The 16600-nt window shown below is 46.6% G+C and overlaps 1 protein-coding gene across 1 annotated transcript in view; it reads left to right on the top strand.

Annotated features, from left to right (window-relative positions):
- The window catches only part of LOC136635918 (1-phosphatidylinositol 4,5-bisphosphate phosphodiesterase delta-4-like), a 33249-nt gene extending 16812 nt beyond the window's left edge, over positions 1–16437 (top strand). Inside the window, exons 2-12 of the mRNA XM_066610994.1 lie at positions 2232–2291; positions 3151–3309; positions 5176–5404; positions 6436–6565; positions 8576–8807; positions 9735–9936; positions 13063–13207; positions 13521–13673; positions 14278–14451; positions 15178–15334; positions 15985–16437. Of these exons, the coding sequence (XP_066467091.1) occupies positions 2267–2291; positions 3151–3309; positions 5176–5404; positions 6436–6565; positions 8576–8807; positions 9735–9936; positions 13063–13207; positions 13521–13673; positions 14278–14451; positions 15178–15334; positions 15985–16301 (1923 nt within the window). The 5' untranslated portion in view covers positions 2232–2266 and the 3' untranslated portion in view covers positions 16302–16437. The remainder of the gene's footprint in view (positions 1–2231; positions 2292–3150; positions 3310–5175; positions 5405–6435; positions 6566–8575; positions 8808–9734; positions 9937–13062; positions 13208–13520; positions 13674–14277; positions 14452–15177; positions 15335–15984) is intronic.
- The last annotated feature ends 163 nt before the right edge of the window (positions 16438–16600 follow it).

The following is a 16600-nucleotide window of genomic DNA, read 5'->3' as shown; positions in this document are numbered from 1 at the left end:
AGTGTGCTTCCCTGTTAAGATTATCATTTCTCTTTACAAAGTACTGCTCTCCGCTTCCCCCTTGATCTAAGTAAGAAAGAACTGTGTGTTCCTGAGACAAATAACTCTTCCCAGAAGTCCATGGCATCATTCAATTAAATGTACACCCATCCTTTTGTTGCTTCTGTGTATTTTCTTGGCCTAAGAGCCCATTTCTGAGTGGTCAGAGAAAGCTCTGGAGAGAAAAGGTTAGGATTTTAAAGAGGGGTCACCACTCGGTGTCAGATTTCTTTCTAGATGTGGAGTGCCCCGTTTCTCCTTGCCCTCTCCCCTTGCTAGCAAATAAGTAGGATCAGCAGGGAGCTGAGACAAAGCCTGAACGGAATAAATGAGAGGTGCTACCCTGGGAAACCTGCTCCTCTATGCAACTCCCACAATGACCTAATGAGAACTCGGTTCTTGAGGGGAGGATATGCTATCCCAAAGCAATACCATGTGTTGGAGGGGACAGAGTAAGCCCCAATGTCATTGTCTTTTATTCTCTGATGAAAGCCTCAGGGATCCTTCTAGATCAGTGGTTCCCAAACTTTTCAGCACCGGGAACCACCTTTTTAAACAACACTATCAGGATCCACCTAGGTTTATCAGACTTTTAAAAAGGAGATCTACAAAAAAATATCTTATTTGTTTATTTCTAAGTAATTATAACCAGAAAAAAACCACAAGGCCCAAATCCTAACCAATTTTGCAACTTTGATATAGCACATGCCCCATTGGCACAGCTGCATCCTGCAGTTGGGGGACAGTCAAGGAGGCCTCCTCAAGGTGACAGAATGTTTGCTCCCTTATCTTGGAACTACATTGCCTTTATCTCAGTGCTGGAAAGTTGGTTAGGATTGCGCCCTAAAACATTTATCTCCCTGTATTTACACATGCTTGCAGACTTCAGGAGCTCAGCTCCTTGCAGGACAATTAGCAGCAATCTTGCAAACTGCAGGAGCTGAACTCTTTGCAGGGTTCAGTTTAGCAAGTACAATGAGCAACTACAGTATCTGATTTTTGAACTGCCTCAAGGCTTGAGGCAGTTAGTTATCTGATATTGACGACCCACCAAAAATCAGGTTGTGACCTATCCAGTGTGTCCTGACCCACAATTTGGAAACCACTGTTCTAGATCAAAAGGATGGATAGAAATCAAGGACAGATCCCTGGCATTTAATATTACATACACACTTGTACTAAGAGCAAATGTGGTATAGTGGTTAGAGGCTGGTCTTAGATTGAAGGGACAGAATCACTGCTCAGCCTTTCAGTGCACAGCTAGTTCCCATTCTTCTAAACAAATACAGTTATTCAGTCAGGGGCACTACATGCACAGAGAAGCAAGCTTCTGTGTGCATTTCCCCAGTGGGATGACAGATAGAACCACATGTACCAAATGATCCTGCAGACACAGTTTTATCAAAGCAGTCACGTGCAGAGCTTTTAAAAAAATGCTTAACTTCTGCTAATCAGTAGGTAGGCAAAGCAGGGTTCAGTTCCTCACTCTGCCTTCCCTGTGAAACAACTGGTTGGAGACGAAAGTCCCCTTATCCCAAGGAGACCTCCAGCAGCCTCTAGTCCCACGCTGAATGCAGTGGAGGCTGCACCAACGGAGGGTTCCAGCATGGGGCTTCCGTTAGGGTTCGGCTGTAAGAAACAGAAAACGTACCTGGGAAGGGACTAAACATTACTTTTTAAAAATAATTATGGGTTTCTCCATCCCAGACAGACTGTTCTTTAGAACATGAGGGGTTAGATTTCATTTGGGGATAGAATCTAAGGAGCTGCCTTGTGCCAAGATAGAACACTCACAGCACAATCCTATGCACGTGTACTCAGAAGTAAATCCCACTGAGTTCAAGAAGGCTTACTCCCAGGCAAGTGTGTAGGATTGTAGCCCGAGTCAATGAGCCTGGTGCTGTATTCTTTGATTTGCAGCATCTGTCCATTCTTCCTGTCAGGGCTTTTCCCCATCTTTGCTATCTGAGATCTTTGGAAATGCCAAAGACTGAACCTGTGACCTTCTATACGCAATGCATAGACTCTACCACTGAGCTGGGGAGGTGGAGCGGGAAAACCAAACCAATAGATGTCTAAACAAAGACTACATTTATTATATTGTATTACTTTAACAAAAAGCGTAAAAACGCAGGTGTCTGTTGTCCCAGAGTGTTTTTTCTTTCAACAGCTTCTGCTCTTTTGTACCATAGGGTGACAGTTGTGCCAACCCAGGGAAAGAAGAGCCATGGCTTCACTTCTCTACAGCCCCCGTGAGTATTTGCTTGAGTCTCCAAGAAACCAGACAATGCTAGCTCTGTGTTCTGGTTGGCCTTCAGACAAGACACTGTCCCTAGACTCTTTCTCAGTAAGCCCCACTCCTCAAACTCACCAGCACCTGGTCAAATTCTCTCTCTGGGCCTGAGGGAGAAGACACATGACAAGGTATGCCCATGGCCACAGTAACCGAAAGCAAAATGAGATCTGAACTTACAGCCATTATGGTTCTTAAAAAGAACTTATGGGTCATTCAGATCCCATGTTTCTCCAGCAGCTAGACATTTCTGGTCTTCCATCTGAGATCAAACTACACATCATGCATTGCATTAAATGCACAGGTTGGCCTTGTTTGTATTCACTTCCTGTACTCAAGTAGCATCCATGGAGAGATCAAGTTCAGGGCTATGGCATGTGGCTATGTAACCCTTTCCTGTCACACTGCTGTTCTCTCTGCCCCCCCCATCACATGTCACCGAGGCTGTCATTAGCCCAAGAGAGAAGCTTCCATTAAACAGAAGCTTTCTCACAGGGCTAATAACACCTTGGGGAGGGTGTGGTTTTTGGTGGGACTGTGGTGTGATGGGAAAAGATGAAATGCTTCCTTTCTGCCTACTGTCTTCTACCTTCCAGTCCTGAGCCCCCTTGCAGCTGTGCTTAAAAACATGCAAGACCAAATTATGCATGTTAATGTAATGTGTAGTTTGGCCCCAAGATCCCATGTTGTAAAGCTCAGATGCTGTCTCAGTGATATTCTGAAACACACGTATGACATGCATGTGACCCATTCTGCATTAGCACCAGCCTTTGTGCTTCTCATTTTGAAATGGCTATCCCTTTCTCCCCTCTGTTCAGGCCTTCCACTGGACGAGAACCTAGAACAGATGCAGCAGGGGACAATGATGCGCAAGGTGAAATCCAAGAACTGGAAGAAACAGCGTTACTTCATGTTGCAGGAGGACTGCATGACCATCTGGTACAAATCCAAGATGTCTGGCAGTGCCAAGTCCGCCTGTGAGTTTAGATTCCCTGCTGTGTATTGTTGACACTGGGAACGGTCCTGTGTAACACTGTGTGTTTGCGTTGCAAACAAGTGTATAGCTCAACATGTGAATCCTTACACATGGGTTGACTTTTTTTTCAAGTTGCATAAACTGACACTTGAAATGATTGAATGAAGATTTGACACCACTAGTTGTCATTAGTGGTAAAAATGTACAATATCATGATTCTAGAGCAAAATATTATTATTGTTTAGAATACTTATATTTTGCTTTTCAACAAAAGGTAGTTCAAAAGTCGTCTACATAGCAAAATAAATCAATTAATTTAATTGACTAATAATCTGAAAAAAATTGCAGTAGAGATACATGGCTAGCAGCCCCTGCTCCTGACTAGCTCATGCTGCCAACCCTAAGAGGGGGAACTGGGTGACGCAACCCCCCCTTCTTGTGGGGGAACTAGTCTGAGGCCTCCACCAGGGGGTCCCCCTCGGAAAGGCCAGGCGGGCCCTCCCCTCCCCCACAGGGAGGCCTCACATCTGGTTGTTTGCTTGTGTACATGTATGTTCTGAGCTATAAATTCTGGTATGGAACATTTGGGAATATGAGGGCAGAAACTGTGCAGAAGCCCAAACAACTCCTGAGCCCAGTTTCTCATATCTGACTGTGGACAGTGACCATATCATGATGAGATCTCAGGTGGCAGATCTATGGCACCAAATCGCCAATTACTTAATGCACCATTGTTTCTCATTGCATAGGGGATGCCGGTGGCGTAGCTGGAGGGGGGACGGAGCACTCGGCCTGGCAGGGGGGTGGGCATGCAGTCCCTCCCTTCGGAGCCATTCCTGGCAGGGGGGGCATAGCTCCAAAGGGAGGGGCCACTCGCCCACCCCCCTGCCAGGCTGAGTGTCCCACCGCCCTCCAGCTATGCCACCGTGGGATACAATTTGAATTTTCTGCCTTGGGCATCAAAATGAGGTGATCCTAGGAGGAAGACTCAAAGATTCTATCGTCTTGGTCAGGGAGATGCAAAACGAATGCAGTGAGCCCTAGCAGTGGCGTCACTAGGGTTTGCACCAGCTGGTGCAGGAGGCCATCGCGTCACCTGCATGATGGACCACCTGCCATGCAGTGGGCAGAGTGAGGTGGGTGGTGGGCGTGGTGATGTACCATCAACCCGCTCTGCTGGTTTTTTGGCTATATCTTTTGAAAGAACACAGATATTTCATAGTGGTTTTTTCCCATTGCATTCTGCTGTAAATTACACCTACAAACCACGATTTTAGAGAGTTTGATTACTAGTGCATGTCATCCCTTGGTGCGGCCCACACCCCCAGTGACCCACTGAGCCCTAGCCTGTAATGTCAGAATTTGGATTTAGACCTGAACAAACAGTGTGTCCTCCCTTCCTTTGTTACATCATCTAGATGTTTTTGTTTTGTCAAACCATTTAAACATTTCTCCCATTTGGAATTTCTCTGAACTTCCACCCTCCTGCTGTGACTTCCCCAAGCTAATGACATGCTGGGTGAAAATGTCTTACCTTCAGCTCACTTCTACAGCTGGCAGTTTATGCTAAATATGCTTGTATTTCTTTTATTTAGTGTTGATATTTAGTTGGTCCTTTAAAAGCTGTTGTCTCTGCATTTTTTTGACCAGAGTAGCTGCAGATACTGTTCTAGTGTTAGAGTTGAATAGAACATGTGAGGGAGGGGGTAGACAGGCTGAACAGAGGAATACATGAATAGAGGAGTTGGATAGGTAATTTATGTGATTGCCCCTTGTCCTGTCCTGCTTGAAGAAGCAGGCCACAGTTTTGTAACATAAGCCCAGCCCACAGGTGAAGGGTGACCTTTCTTGGTTGCCCCCCTCTCAGTCTCGGTGAGCGATGTGGAGACTGTGCGTGAGGGGCATCAATCGGAGGTACTGCAGAGTCTTGCTGAAGAGTTCCCACCCGAATGCTGTTTCACTGTCGTCTTCTATGGGCGCCGTAACAACCTGGACCTAATTGCTGGCACAGCCGAGGAAGCTCAGTGTTGGATCCAAGGCTTGCGGCGCCTTGTGGAGGTTGTTGCAAATATGGATCAGAAAGAGAAGATAGATCAATATCCTTCCATTTAATGGTCTGCTGTCCATTTCAGTGCCTTTCCAGAAAAAAATGGAAAGCTAATTGCAAGAGCTCAGCTTGATTTTGGCCCTAATATTGGAGGCATATCAAATATATGATCCGGCATTCCCAAGTGTCATCGTACCTTCACATCAACTATGTTGTTCCCTCAGTTCCTTTTACGTATCTCCCCTCCTACTTCAGGAGGGGAAATACACATTTGTCTTCTATAGCCATTCCCAGTCAAATAACTGCTTCTGTCATGGGTATCAGAAATCAGGAATGACTATCTTGTAAAGTTGAGGGCCCCAAGGTGCAGGCGTGGCCTGCCTTCCTTAGAGGCAAGGGAGGAAAGGCAACTCTCAACCAACTGCAATGTGATTAGTGAGTCAGGAGAGCAAAGGAGCTCCTTGGATGCACCCCTTCAGCCTCAGAGTCACAGAGGAAAGGGGTATGTAGTTGTACACTACATATCCATGTAGTTGCACATTATAACCAATTTAGGGCCCAATCCTAAAGGCCCTTAGCCCTGGCGCTGAGCTCCAGCACCAGTGCTAGGTATCATAAGTATGCCATAAAGCACATTTATGGCATCCTCAGAGGAAGGCGCACCAGTGCTGGTCCTAGCACCAGGATGCCACGTGGAGGAAGGTAAGAGCTCTGGGCAGTGGTGTGAGATTTTGGGGTAGGCATTCTGGGGCAGGGTGAGGATGGGGTGGGGCAGGACTGGAAAGTTTGACATGAAAGATTAAAAAGCAGGGCTGAAAAGCTTGACACAGAGGTTCTCTTGTCTGTGCTGGCAAAATAACTGGTGCAGATGTGAGAAGCCCCATTGCGGGGCCTGGAACTTTCCTTGGAGACCTCCAGCAGTTTCCGGGCACCCGCAGGATACAGCAGTTGCCATTTTGGCACTGCTGTTCTTGTGGGTGTCGGGAAGGATAGAATTGGGCTGTTAGTTCCTACTCTGAAGGCCTTGTTCTACTCAGTTTCTATGAGTCTGTGTTCCTTAATCAATGCCTTGGACTGCACATGGATTTGTGACTGGTTCCAGAAAGCCGATAAAAACAAGGATGGACGCATGAATTTCAAGGAAGTGCAACACTTGCTGAGGATGATGAACGTGGATATGAATGAGGACCATGCCTTCCGACTCTTCCAGGTAACTGTGTGTTTGAGTAGGAGAACTATGCTGTTACCCTGCACATGCCCAATCTTGTCTGATCTTAGAAGCAGGCTCAGGCCTGGTTAGTACTTAGAAGGGAGACCACCTGGGAATACCGGGTGCTGTAGGCTTATACCATAGTCTTTCGAGACTGAAGGTTGCCAACCACTATGGGACTGGTTACACGAAGAGGTCCTGGGTTTTCCTTGATGGTAGCAGTGGCTTATTCTTTTCACAGCCATGTTGCCACCCACGATCCTCTAACTGTAGTACATATACACCAATGCCTCTTCCTCAACACTTGACACTCTTGCAATACTTGTATAGCTTTCTGTCCAAGATGTAACTTAGGGAGCTTTTTTCTGGTTTCCGGAGAAACTGGATTTGTACAGCACCAATCGATTGGCTTTTCTGTCAGTCATAAAGCCATTTTCTCCCTCTCAGAGTAAGGCTGTGCCCAGCAATGATTGGCTATCCCTGTTGTGTCAGTCAGGAAGGCACCTCGTTCTTCCTCCTCTGACCCAGTTTCAAAATGCATAGAAAGGATATTTTTAATAGGCTTAAAGCTAAAGCTCCAACAGGCTTGGATTAGCAAGTCAGGTGCCTCGGGGGGAAAAAGAACCCAAAGAAACTATTGTGTGTCACACATGCCTGCTTCCCCCCTCCAATGAAAATCCATTGTGAGTAGGGGAAATTGGAAATCGAAAATCCAATTTCACTCCAGGGCAAGGTACATGTCAATAGGAACAGAAGTAAAAGTAGGGAGAAGGGGTTGAAACCATAGCTCAGTGGCAGTATGCCCGTTTTGCATGTAGAAGGTCCCGGGTTGAATGCCCAGCATCTCCAGGTAAGACTGGGAAAGACAAACCCTGGAGACCTACTGCTAGTTAGTGTAGGCAGTACTAGGCTAGATGCCCAAGATGCCCTGACTCAGCACAAGACGGTTTCCTGTGTTCTTGTGTAAGAGCAGAGCTGGCTCTGCTGAAAAAAAATGCTAAAAATAACCCTGCACCCTCTCCCTATGTACATCTGTGCCTTACATATGCATAGATATAGATATAAATGCAGAAGAAAATTGGATCACTTGTGAAAAATGATCTAGTGTCCTTTTTACATTATCCAGAAAGGGGTGGGGTGACTTCAAAAATATTCCCAGTTGATGGGTATTCCAGGCAGTTGTTGGAGGAAAGGTAGGAAGACAACCCGGGCCCTTATATTTGGCCCTCAGCTCAGATTGCTCAGATCCCTGTTGCTATTTAAAGAGGAGCAGCTGTGGAACCAGGAACATCCAATGGACAGAGTTTCAGGGTCAAGCTGTATCTCAGCCATGAACTTACATAGGTGGCTTGGGCATGTCAATTGTCACTCAACCTTAGTTCTCCATCTGTAATACTACTAATAGTTTGATGTATATATTCAAATTTTTTTTTAAACTGTTTTTGGACCACAATTTTCAGCTGTGCTCCAAAAAACCTGGAAAATTGCAAGTTAATTTATGTTTGTATATACCTGTAATTCCACTACTTTTCAGCTCTATAATCAGAGCTACATCTGATACTGCCTGTCTTGTTTCTTCTTTTTTTTAATTGAATTCCTGCATTGCATAAGCTCTTTATTTTCATTGCTTTTTTCATGATAAGTTTGGAGAGCCTTCATCTCTCTTTATCAAGCTTTCTCTTTCATATTTTTAAGTTCCCTATTTGTGAAAGACCCAACAAATCCTTCTCTGAACCTTTTTGGCTCCCCCACTGTAAGCCTTCTCTCCCACCTGCAATCCCTAGCTTTTCCCTTCCCCTCATCTAATGCCCAGTTTGTCAGGGTAAAGTAGATTGAAGTTCTCTGGACAAGAGAACAATGCTTCTGTGTACCGTATAGCATATAATAAACAGTTAGTGCTTAGTTAAAGCTACAGTAGTAATAATATGTCTCTCATTCCATTGCTTTAATTGTCTCGGTTCAATTGCCCATGTGTTTACGGTAATACTGAGATCCTTCCTTTCCTTGCAGATGGCAGACAAATCCGAGACTGGGACACTAGAGGGGGAGGAATTTGTATTGTTCTACAAAGCACTGACTCAGAGAGATGAAGTGCTTGAAATCTTCCAGGAGTACTCTGAGGATGGCAAGAAGATGACACTGCTGGAGTTTGTGGACTTCTTGTTGCAGGAGCAAATGGAGAGCAATGGCGTTGATGAGTTGGCCATGGAGCTGATTGACAGATATGAGCCATCTGAGTCAGGTGGGGGCAGCAGTGGGAAGGAAAGCTGTTAGGTCCATAGTGTTGACAAATATCCAGAATTATATCCTAATTCAGGTATTCTCATGGGCTGCCAATGCAGAGAGTTCAGATCATGACATGAGTGTAATGCCAAGAGCCAGGCTTTCAACAACTTACAAGGAAAACAGAACACACATGAGGTCAGATGGCTCCAAGACTGGGTCAGCCATAGCCAGCAAGACAGGCTTCAATGTTTTTTCATGAGAGGTGTGAAGCAGACTGTAGGTTGAAGTATCTACTGAGAAATGCAAGGTGGCTAACTCTGCGCCTTCCCCTGAGAAGCTTGCTGTGGTTTAAAGGGTCTTTGCCTGGTCCTGCAACCTCTGACTCTGATGATGTGGGGCAGGGGGAGGAATGTGGTTCCTTGCTTGCTCCTCAGGTGAGTCTTCAGAGTTGAAGGAAGAGGGTGAATCTGTGTCCTCTGGATGTGGAGGGGTACCCATGGATGCCCTTGCTTAGAAGGTTCTGAATTAGGAGCCCCTAGGGTCTGTGTAGGTCTCCCCCCTTGAATCCACCTCCTCCATTCATTTCCCAAGTGCAAGGGTTCCATTTCTGGGACCATTAGAGCTGGTGAATTCTGGAAAGGCACCTAGCACTTTTCTCTGTGTAACTCTCAAGTCCTTCAAGGACAGGAACTCCTGACCATGCAAGGCAAGAGGGAGTGTGTACAGCATCACTCCAGTAGATCTCTGCAAAGCATATTCCACTTCCTACATCGGTTTCATGACATCTACTTCTGTAGAAATGGCTGCCTACCTGCTTCCCCCAGTTTTCCAAAGTTTCCTGTTTCAGTGGCTTTGCCCAGTTTAAAGGCCTTTTTCTTTGCAGTGTCACTTGGAGATCCACCTTCCTGTTGCATTTTTCATTCCACTCTCTTTCTTCCCACAGCTAAGGCTCGCCATTCCTTGAGCATTGATGGTTTCCTCATGTACCTGTGCTCTCCAGACGGCTCCATCTTCAACCCTGAGCACAAAAAGGTATTCCAGGACATGTCACAGCCCCTCTGTCATTATTTTATCTCCTCCTCCCACAACACATATCTGATGGAGGACCAGCTGCGAGGACAGAGCAGTGTCGAAGGATATATCAGGTATTACAGCCAAAGCGCAGATGCTAATGTGTTTGCCTCGGCAATTGTGGTCTGCCACAACAGAACCAAGCACAAGATTCCTCCAAAATCTTTACTTACGCTCTTCACCTGGGATGCCCATCTCCCCTGGTAAAAAGATGACATCAGGGCCTATGAGAGGAATTTTAGCAGGGGGTACAAAGTTTCTTCTGGGTCCCTTCCCAGAAGGGGAAAGGAGGCAATGGGGGCAGGCAGAACAGGGGGCAAAATAGGGTGGGGGAGGGTGCTGACAGCCACAATAGTCTTTGGAGCTCAGGTCTACTAGGCTTTTGATGCAGAGCCCAGGTCTACTTTGGCAGCTAGATAAAGTAATATGCAAATCAAAACACACTCCTAAGTCTCTCTAAAATTTTTGGAATATAGAAAATCGATTGCAGAAAATTAGCATAATCGTATTTAGGCTCACACTAGACTGGATCAAAATGAACTTCCGCAGCAGCTGTAGCCTCACAGCTGGGTCCCTGAGCTTCTGTACACTCCTTCGTGGTTATCGGATCCACATGCCAAAGAGTTACTGTAGCAGGCCAGTTTCCTCCCAGATTTACTGTGTTAAGGAGGGTCATGGATGCTGTTGCCTTTCCTTGCCTACTTGGTGCTTTGTAAGAGGAGCAGAGAGGGGGGGGAGAGGGAGAGGTGGAGCTGCAGTTTTTTTGCAGCAGCTCCTTGGTATCTGTGGAGGATCTGTTCCTGAACCTGCCGCAGATATTAAGATCTGCAAAGGGGCCCTAAGACGACCTTTAGATGTAACAGAAGTGCATTCTGGTTGCATTCAGGGGTGTTTTGGATGTACACTGCCTCCCCAGGCCTCGGAAGCCCTCCCAGAGATTTCTGAAAGGCACTACTGCTTTTTCATCAAACTGGAAGTGCCTCTCAGAAGCCTTTGGGAAGCCTTCTGAGGCGTGGGGAGGCCCCGTGTGGCCTTCCTGCCCCTCAGAACACCTCCTAGATGCACCTAGAAGACACTTCCAGTCACATTCAGGAGGTTCGATGAGGCCCTCCAGATGCGGGTTGGGACCTACATTAAGTTCAATCTGCAGGTCCTAACCTGTGGATAGAGAGTGCAAATCTTTACTTCTACTACTTTTCTGCCTCTTCCTCCAGCAGCACTGAATGGAGAAGGAGCTGCCACTGCTGCAATCCTCTTTCAACTTGCTCTCTGCAGTTCAGAAGAGGCTTAGAGTGCCCACTGGAGTGACAGACTAGAGAGGCAGACAGGCAGGGGCTCATCACATGAGCATGATGAGCCAGGAGTTTGCTGCCACACCAAACTTTTCAGGTGGCTTTGTGGTTGGGCCACCCCCTGGTCCAGGTGGCTTTACTAGCTCTTTGACTTGGTTTGTCCCATTCCAATATGACTGGGCAAAGTCATTTCCTGTTCCTTCCTCTCAATCTCGATAGCTAACCATCTATTCTATGAGGCCCGGGGCAGCCCAACTAGGACGCTGGCTGAAACATTTAGTTTGAGCGGTGGGCTGGAGGAGGTGGCAAACTGACAGGGAGTGCCCCTCACCCCATGCATGCCTGCCACCTTCCCTATCTTGCCACCTGTCCAGCCATGCACCCAACCTCTGCCTCAAGCTCTTCATGGATGCTGGAGAGTGAGCAAGAAGAAGATAGGAGGCTACTGCAGTGTTCTTGCTGACCATTGTGGCAGCACTAGAGAAAGTAGCTGCTGCAGCAGGCGTTTTTCTGAGCACTGTCAATCTATGAGAGCACTTGGGGAAAGTGCTGCCACTTCTTCCACTGCCTTTCTTCCCACATTGCTTTTTGTACAGTGGTTGTATGAGGAGAATGTTGGAAGTGAATAGGCTCCACTCCCAGGATTCTCCTCACCCAGTTACTTTACAAGAAGCAGCAGTGGAGTGGATACTGAAAAAGGCGGATGGGGCAGTGCATGCTGACATGGAAGGGGATACCATTGCACATGTTGGCAAGGGAAGGGATGGATTGGGGGAGATTGGCAGCAGAATCTGGTGCTGTTTCAGACAGCAGCAGATCAGCTTGGGCTGCTCCTAATAAGGCACATAAGACTCACAGCTTCTGTCCCTTCCTGTTTCACTTCTTGGCTCCTCAGCTTCGGCAGTCCTGCTACTTTCTTCTCTCCTAGACTACCTTGACTTGCCTCTTCTGTACATGATTTCAGCCGGCTTGTGACTAAGCCACACCATCTCACTGGAAAAGGGAGGACCAGACTCTTATTTTTTTGGTCCACCTGAGTGGCCTTCATTTTGCAGAGTGTACAGGATCCTTCCAATGTGCTATATAAAATTGCTGCGCAGGTTAAGGCACAGCATTTATAAGCATTGACTGCATATCTGGATCCTGCGACTTTATGTTCTGCCAGTGTCCTCTTTTTCGCCTCCCCCCAAATCTGCCCTGCAGGCAGCAGCTGTTGAAGAATCACCACAAACCAAGCAGTTAGCATGATAGGAATCATACTTACTAGTGCCCCCCTTCTTTCCTGACAGAGGCTCATGTGACTTTAACAGATGCGCAATGCTGAGAAATTCAACAAATGCTGTTTTTCCTTCATCACTACAGGAAGAAAAATGTACCAGCTGAATTTCTCACCATCAAGCAACTGTTAAAGGCACAGGAGCCTGTGTCAGGAAACAAGGTGGCAACCCTGATCATGCTATGAGCCCATCAAAAAAGAAAGGTACCTGCATTTTCAAGGTAGCCACATTATTTTCACCCTAATGACAGGAAGCAAAGTGATTTAAGCTGATATGGCAAGACACAACACCTGTTTAGGTCTTATAGAAAGAAAGTGGGTACAGTGTACCCATGCACAGGGCAAACAGGAATGTGCTGGTTAGCTGTGCCCCCTTCCTGTAGTGGTGCAGACCTTAGCCATACCCTCAGCTATCCCTATTTGCAAAGCAGTGGCAGGCCTGGGGGGGCCTGGGGGGCAAAAACCCCGGCATTGTGCCTGCAGGCACATGTGGTGCCACCTCCGCCCATCTTCAAACAACTTGGTGGGATAAAGGCAAGGCAAAAGAGGGTTTCCTGTGTTATCTGCTGAGGAGGCTGCCTATGCTCTGGGAGGATAGGAAGGGCTGATGGACTACCTTCTTCCTTCTGCAGGGCTTTGAAGCGGGGCTGTCGATGCCTAGAAGTAGACTGTTGGGATGGGCCTAATGGGGATCCTATTGTCTACCATGGCCATACCTTCACTTCCAAGATCCTCTTCCGGGAAGTAGTGACAACCCTTGAGAAATATGCCTTCCGGGTAGGTTGGACTTTCTGCCAAAGAGGATGATGGCTTTGCTGTGCTCGAGGGAAAGGAGTCACTAGGAAGAATGGCACAAGACACAGACAGAGGAGAACATACAGAGTTGGGGAAGAGGGTGCATGTGTGATCCTGCAAGAATCAATTTATCCTGGGTATAAAGACAACTCACTATACTTATACTCCGGTATATGCTTCAAAAGGCCACTGGGATTCTCTTCCCTGTCATTCCCCTGTTCCTGTACCCTGATGCTCTATTTTCAACCTTTGTAACCCTTAGACCTTCCTTTAACTCATGATCTTGATCTCCTAGACTTCTGATTATCCCATCATCCTCTCCATTGAGAACCACTGCAGCATAGAGCAGCAGGATATCATGGCACAACAGCTGAAGGGAATTCTGGGAGAGAAGCTCCTTACTAGCACCATTGATGGACGTGTCCCTATGCAGTTGCCTTCTCCTGAGGTAGGGAACTGAAATAGTTCACACTTCCCCCCCCCCCCCCGAAACTGGGTTAAGAAATTGTGGCTGCAGTCTCAGGGCAAACAGTTACAGTATAGTCACACCACATACCCCAAGGTCTTCCTCAGTCTGAACCATTACAAAAGTGTCCATGGGAGGAAGAGGAGCAAAATAGGGGGAACCTCAGGGTGCTGGGATTTACAAGCATGATGAGCCAGGAGTGGGTTATATAGATGTAATTGTGGGGATTAAGGTTATTGTGGGAACCACTGAGGAGAGCTTCAAAGAGAACTTATGAGGAAAAGAGTGGCTGTGTTTGAGAGAGCCAAGTTAGGAGGGATGTATATTGAGAGCCCAAAAAGAGGTTGATAGATTCAGCCCTGGTGATAGATTGAATGAAAATTCAATGGAGGGCTGGTTTGGAGAGATGTTTCTTGGAAGCACGTGATGGGCTGGCATAGCAGTGGTGAAACTGTGGGGGAAAGATGGAATTTTACTGGTGAATTTGCCAGAAAATGAGTAAATTGCTGAGCAGGAACTGTGGGAGTCAAGAAAATCCTGTCCCCCATTACCTGAAGGAAGCTCCCTGCTTTATGTCCTCATGCAGGATCTGAAAGGCAAAATCATTCTGAAGGGGAAGAAGATTGGATATCTAGAAGATTATCTGAATGGGCAGCCAGATGAAGTGTCTGAAGATGTTGAGGAGGATGTTGAGGAGGAGGAGGAGGGCCCCGAGACAGAGGAGGAAACTCTGCGCAATGAAGAGAAGAAGAAGGAGAAGGTGTATATGGACATCTTGGGTGGGCAGCTCTTTAGAGATAGTATCAACTCAGAAGTGGCAACTTTTTATTTCAGGGAAAAGTTGATTCTATGGGGAGTTCCAAAGAATTTATGCTGTGAAGAGGGGCCAAATATGCTCACACCCCCCAATATAGTCTTTGTATCATGAGGGGTTAGCGGTTCTGCCTAGGAAGCTACGAGGTGAACTGTTCTTATCAGATGCACCTTTAAAGTTGCCTGAAACTGAATCGGACCAGCGATCTCAAAGTATCCTCTCAGTAATGCCTATTCGGACTTGCAGTGTATCTCCAAGTGTGGATTTTTCCCAACCTTGTCCCTGAGATCCTTTTCACTGGAGATGCCAAGGACTGGCATTTTCTTAACGTCAACTGTACACGCTACTGCTGACTGATGGCCCATCCCTATCTTTTAATTTGTAACATTCTAATAAGGGACAATTCTGATGTAACATTTTTAGGGTTACCACCCTAAAGTATCAGCTGTATGAAAGGTAGACATTTATTTTAAAAAGATTTCATTGTCACAGTTTCTCACCTCCAGGCAAAGCTTCCTTTCTGTTACTACCTGCCATGCACCAGTTAAAGTCAGCGGAGCCCTGCCAGAAAAAAATGGGAACACTATTTCTTTTTTGTAATGGAGGGGTTAATGTCCATATCTGTGTGCACAGAGAGAAATATGCAAACTATGCCTATCACGTTCTTTGCAGAAAGCCAAACAGACCCTCTCCCAGGAGTTTTCTGACTGTATTATCTACTGCAAGAGTGTGCCCTTCTACACCTTCCAGCACTCTCGTAGCCACTACAAGCCCTACGAGATGTCCTCCTTTGCTGAATCCAAGACTCGAAAGCTCATCCGAGAGGCTGGTGAGAACCTGGGGATGGGGCTGCGAGGAGGCAAGATATTTGGGCCAAACACCTTCTCCTTCCCATATTGTTACTCACCCCACTTGCCTGAGTGGAGAGAAGATCTGGCAGTATTACTGCTGAACTTGGTTTCTTTTGACTGAGAGAGAGTACTGGGGCCTTTTGTAGTGTTTGCTTTATTTACTAATATAGGCACCAAGCAGAGCAAAAGCCAGCCAGCTCCTATGAGCAGACAGCAAATCTGCTAACACTGTGTCAGATTCCCAGAGGGTAATTTGTGCACCCCTCAAGACTGCTCCCTGCAGCCCACAGGAACTTAGTGCTTCCGGAGACAGGAGTTCCATTTATTCTTGCCTACACAATAGTGGCTTTGAGCATATCCGGGTTTTCCACCACAACTTCCTCAACTCCCCCACCCCCACTCCCGCACTCTCTCTCGCTGTAGAGAAAACATGATTTTATCTCCTTCAGGATCTTCTGGGGTGTGGCACAAATCTATCCCATTTTTAATTTGGAACAGGTTTTTGTTAGGAAAATCCTAAATGAGAGTTCAGGTTTGAAAACCAACCAGCACAAATGCCTTCTCGCCTAATTTACTGTGCAGGGCTCCCTGGCTCCTTAACTATTGCTGTGCTTCCTCGCTCCTGCAGGGAATGATTTCGTCCGCCATAATGCCTGGCAGCTGACACGCATCTTTCCCAGTGGGTTGCGGACTGACTCCTCCAATTACAACCCCCAAGCAATGTGGAATGTGGGGTGCCAGATGGGTATGCATGAGGTGCAAATACCAGGGTCATTGGCGGAAGGGGGGAAATCACTTTCATTTTTTGTAATGTCTTTGTCAACATTCTGCAGAGCAGACACCTCCATTATGCACTTCACTTGGCTTGTTCCCAGACCATGGGTCCTGGGTCTTCTCTCTGGTGACAGAGAAAAGAAGAAAGAAAAAACTAGTCAGCCATTCTGACCATCTGCATCTGCCACCAGATTTATACCCTGGGCTACTACTAGCTTGTGAAAGTGCAGGAAATGGAGCTCAGATTCCCCTTTTGAAAAGGCAGAGGAGTTACACAGGGCTGAGGTAGGTTTTTTCAGGACTCTATGAAGCACACCTCTTACAAAATTTGTATTTTCTTCATTGCGATTTTAGTATTCAGTTGGGTTCATCTTTTTGAAAGAAAAGGCATTGCTTTTTTGAAGAAGGGGACATGGCTCAAATATCTGGACTTCAAATCAAAGCTACCATAAAAATGTGGGGATTCTCAT

This window comes from Tiliqua scincoides, unplaced genomic scaffold (genome assembly GCF_035046505.1).
Source record: "Tiliqua scincoides isolate rTilSci1 unplaced genomic scaffold, rTilSci1.hap2 HAP2_SCAFFOLD_133, whole genome shotgun sequence".
In the NCBI taxonomy this organism is placed as follows: Eukaryota; Metazoa; Chordata; class Lepidosauria; order Squamata; family Scincidae; genus Tiliqua; species Tiliqua scincoides.
This window is presented reverse-complemented; position numbering and strand designations above follow the sequence as displayed.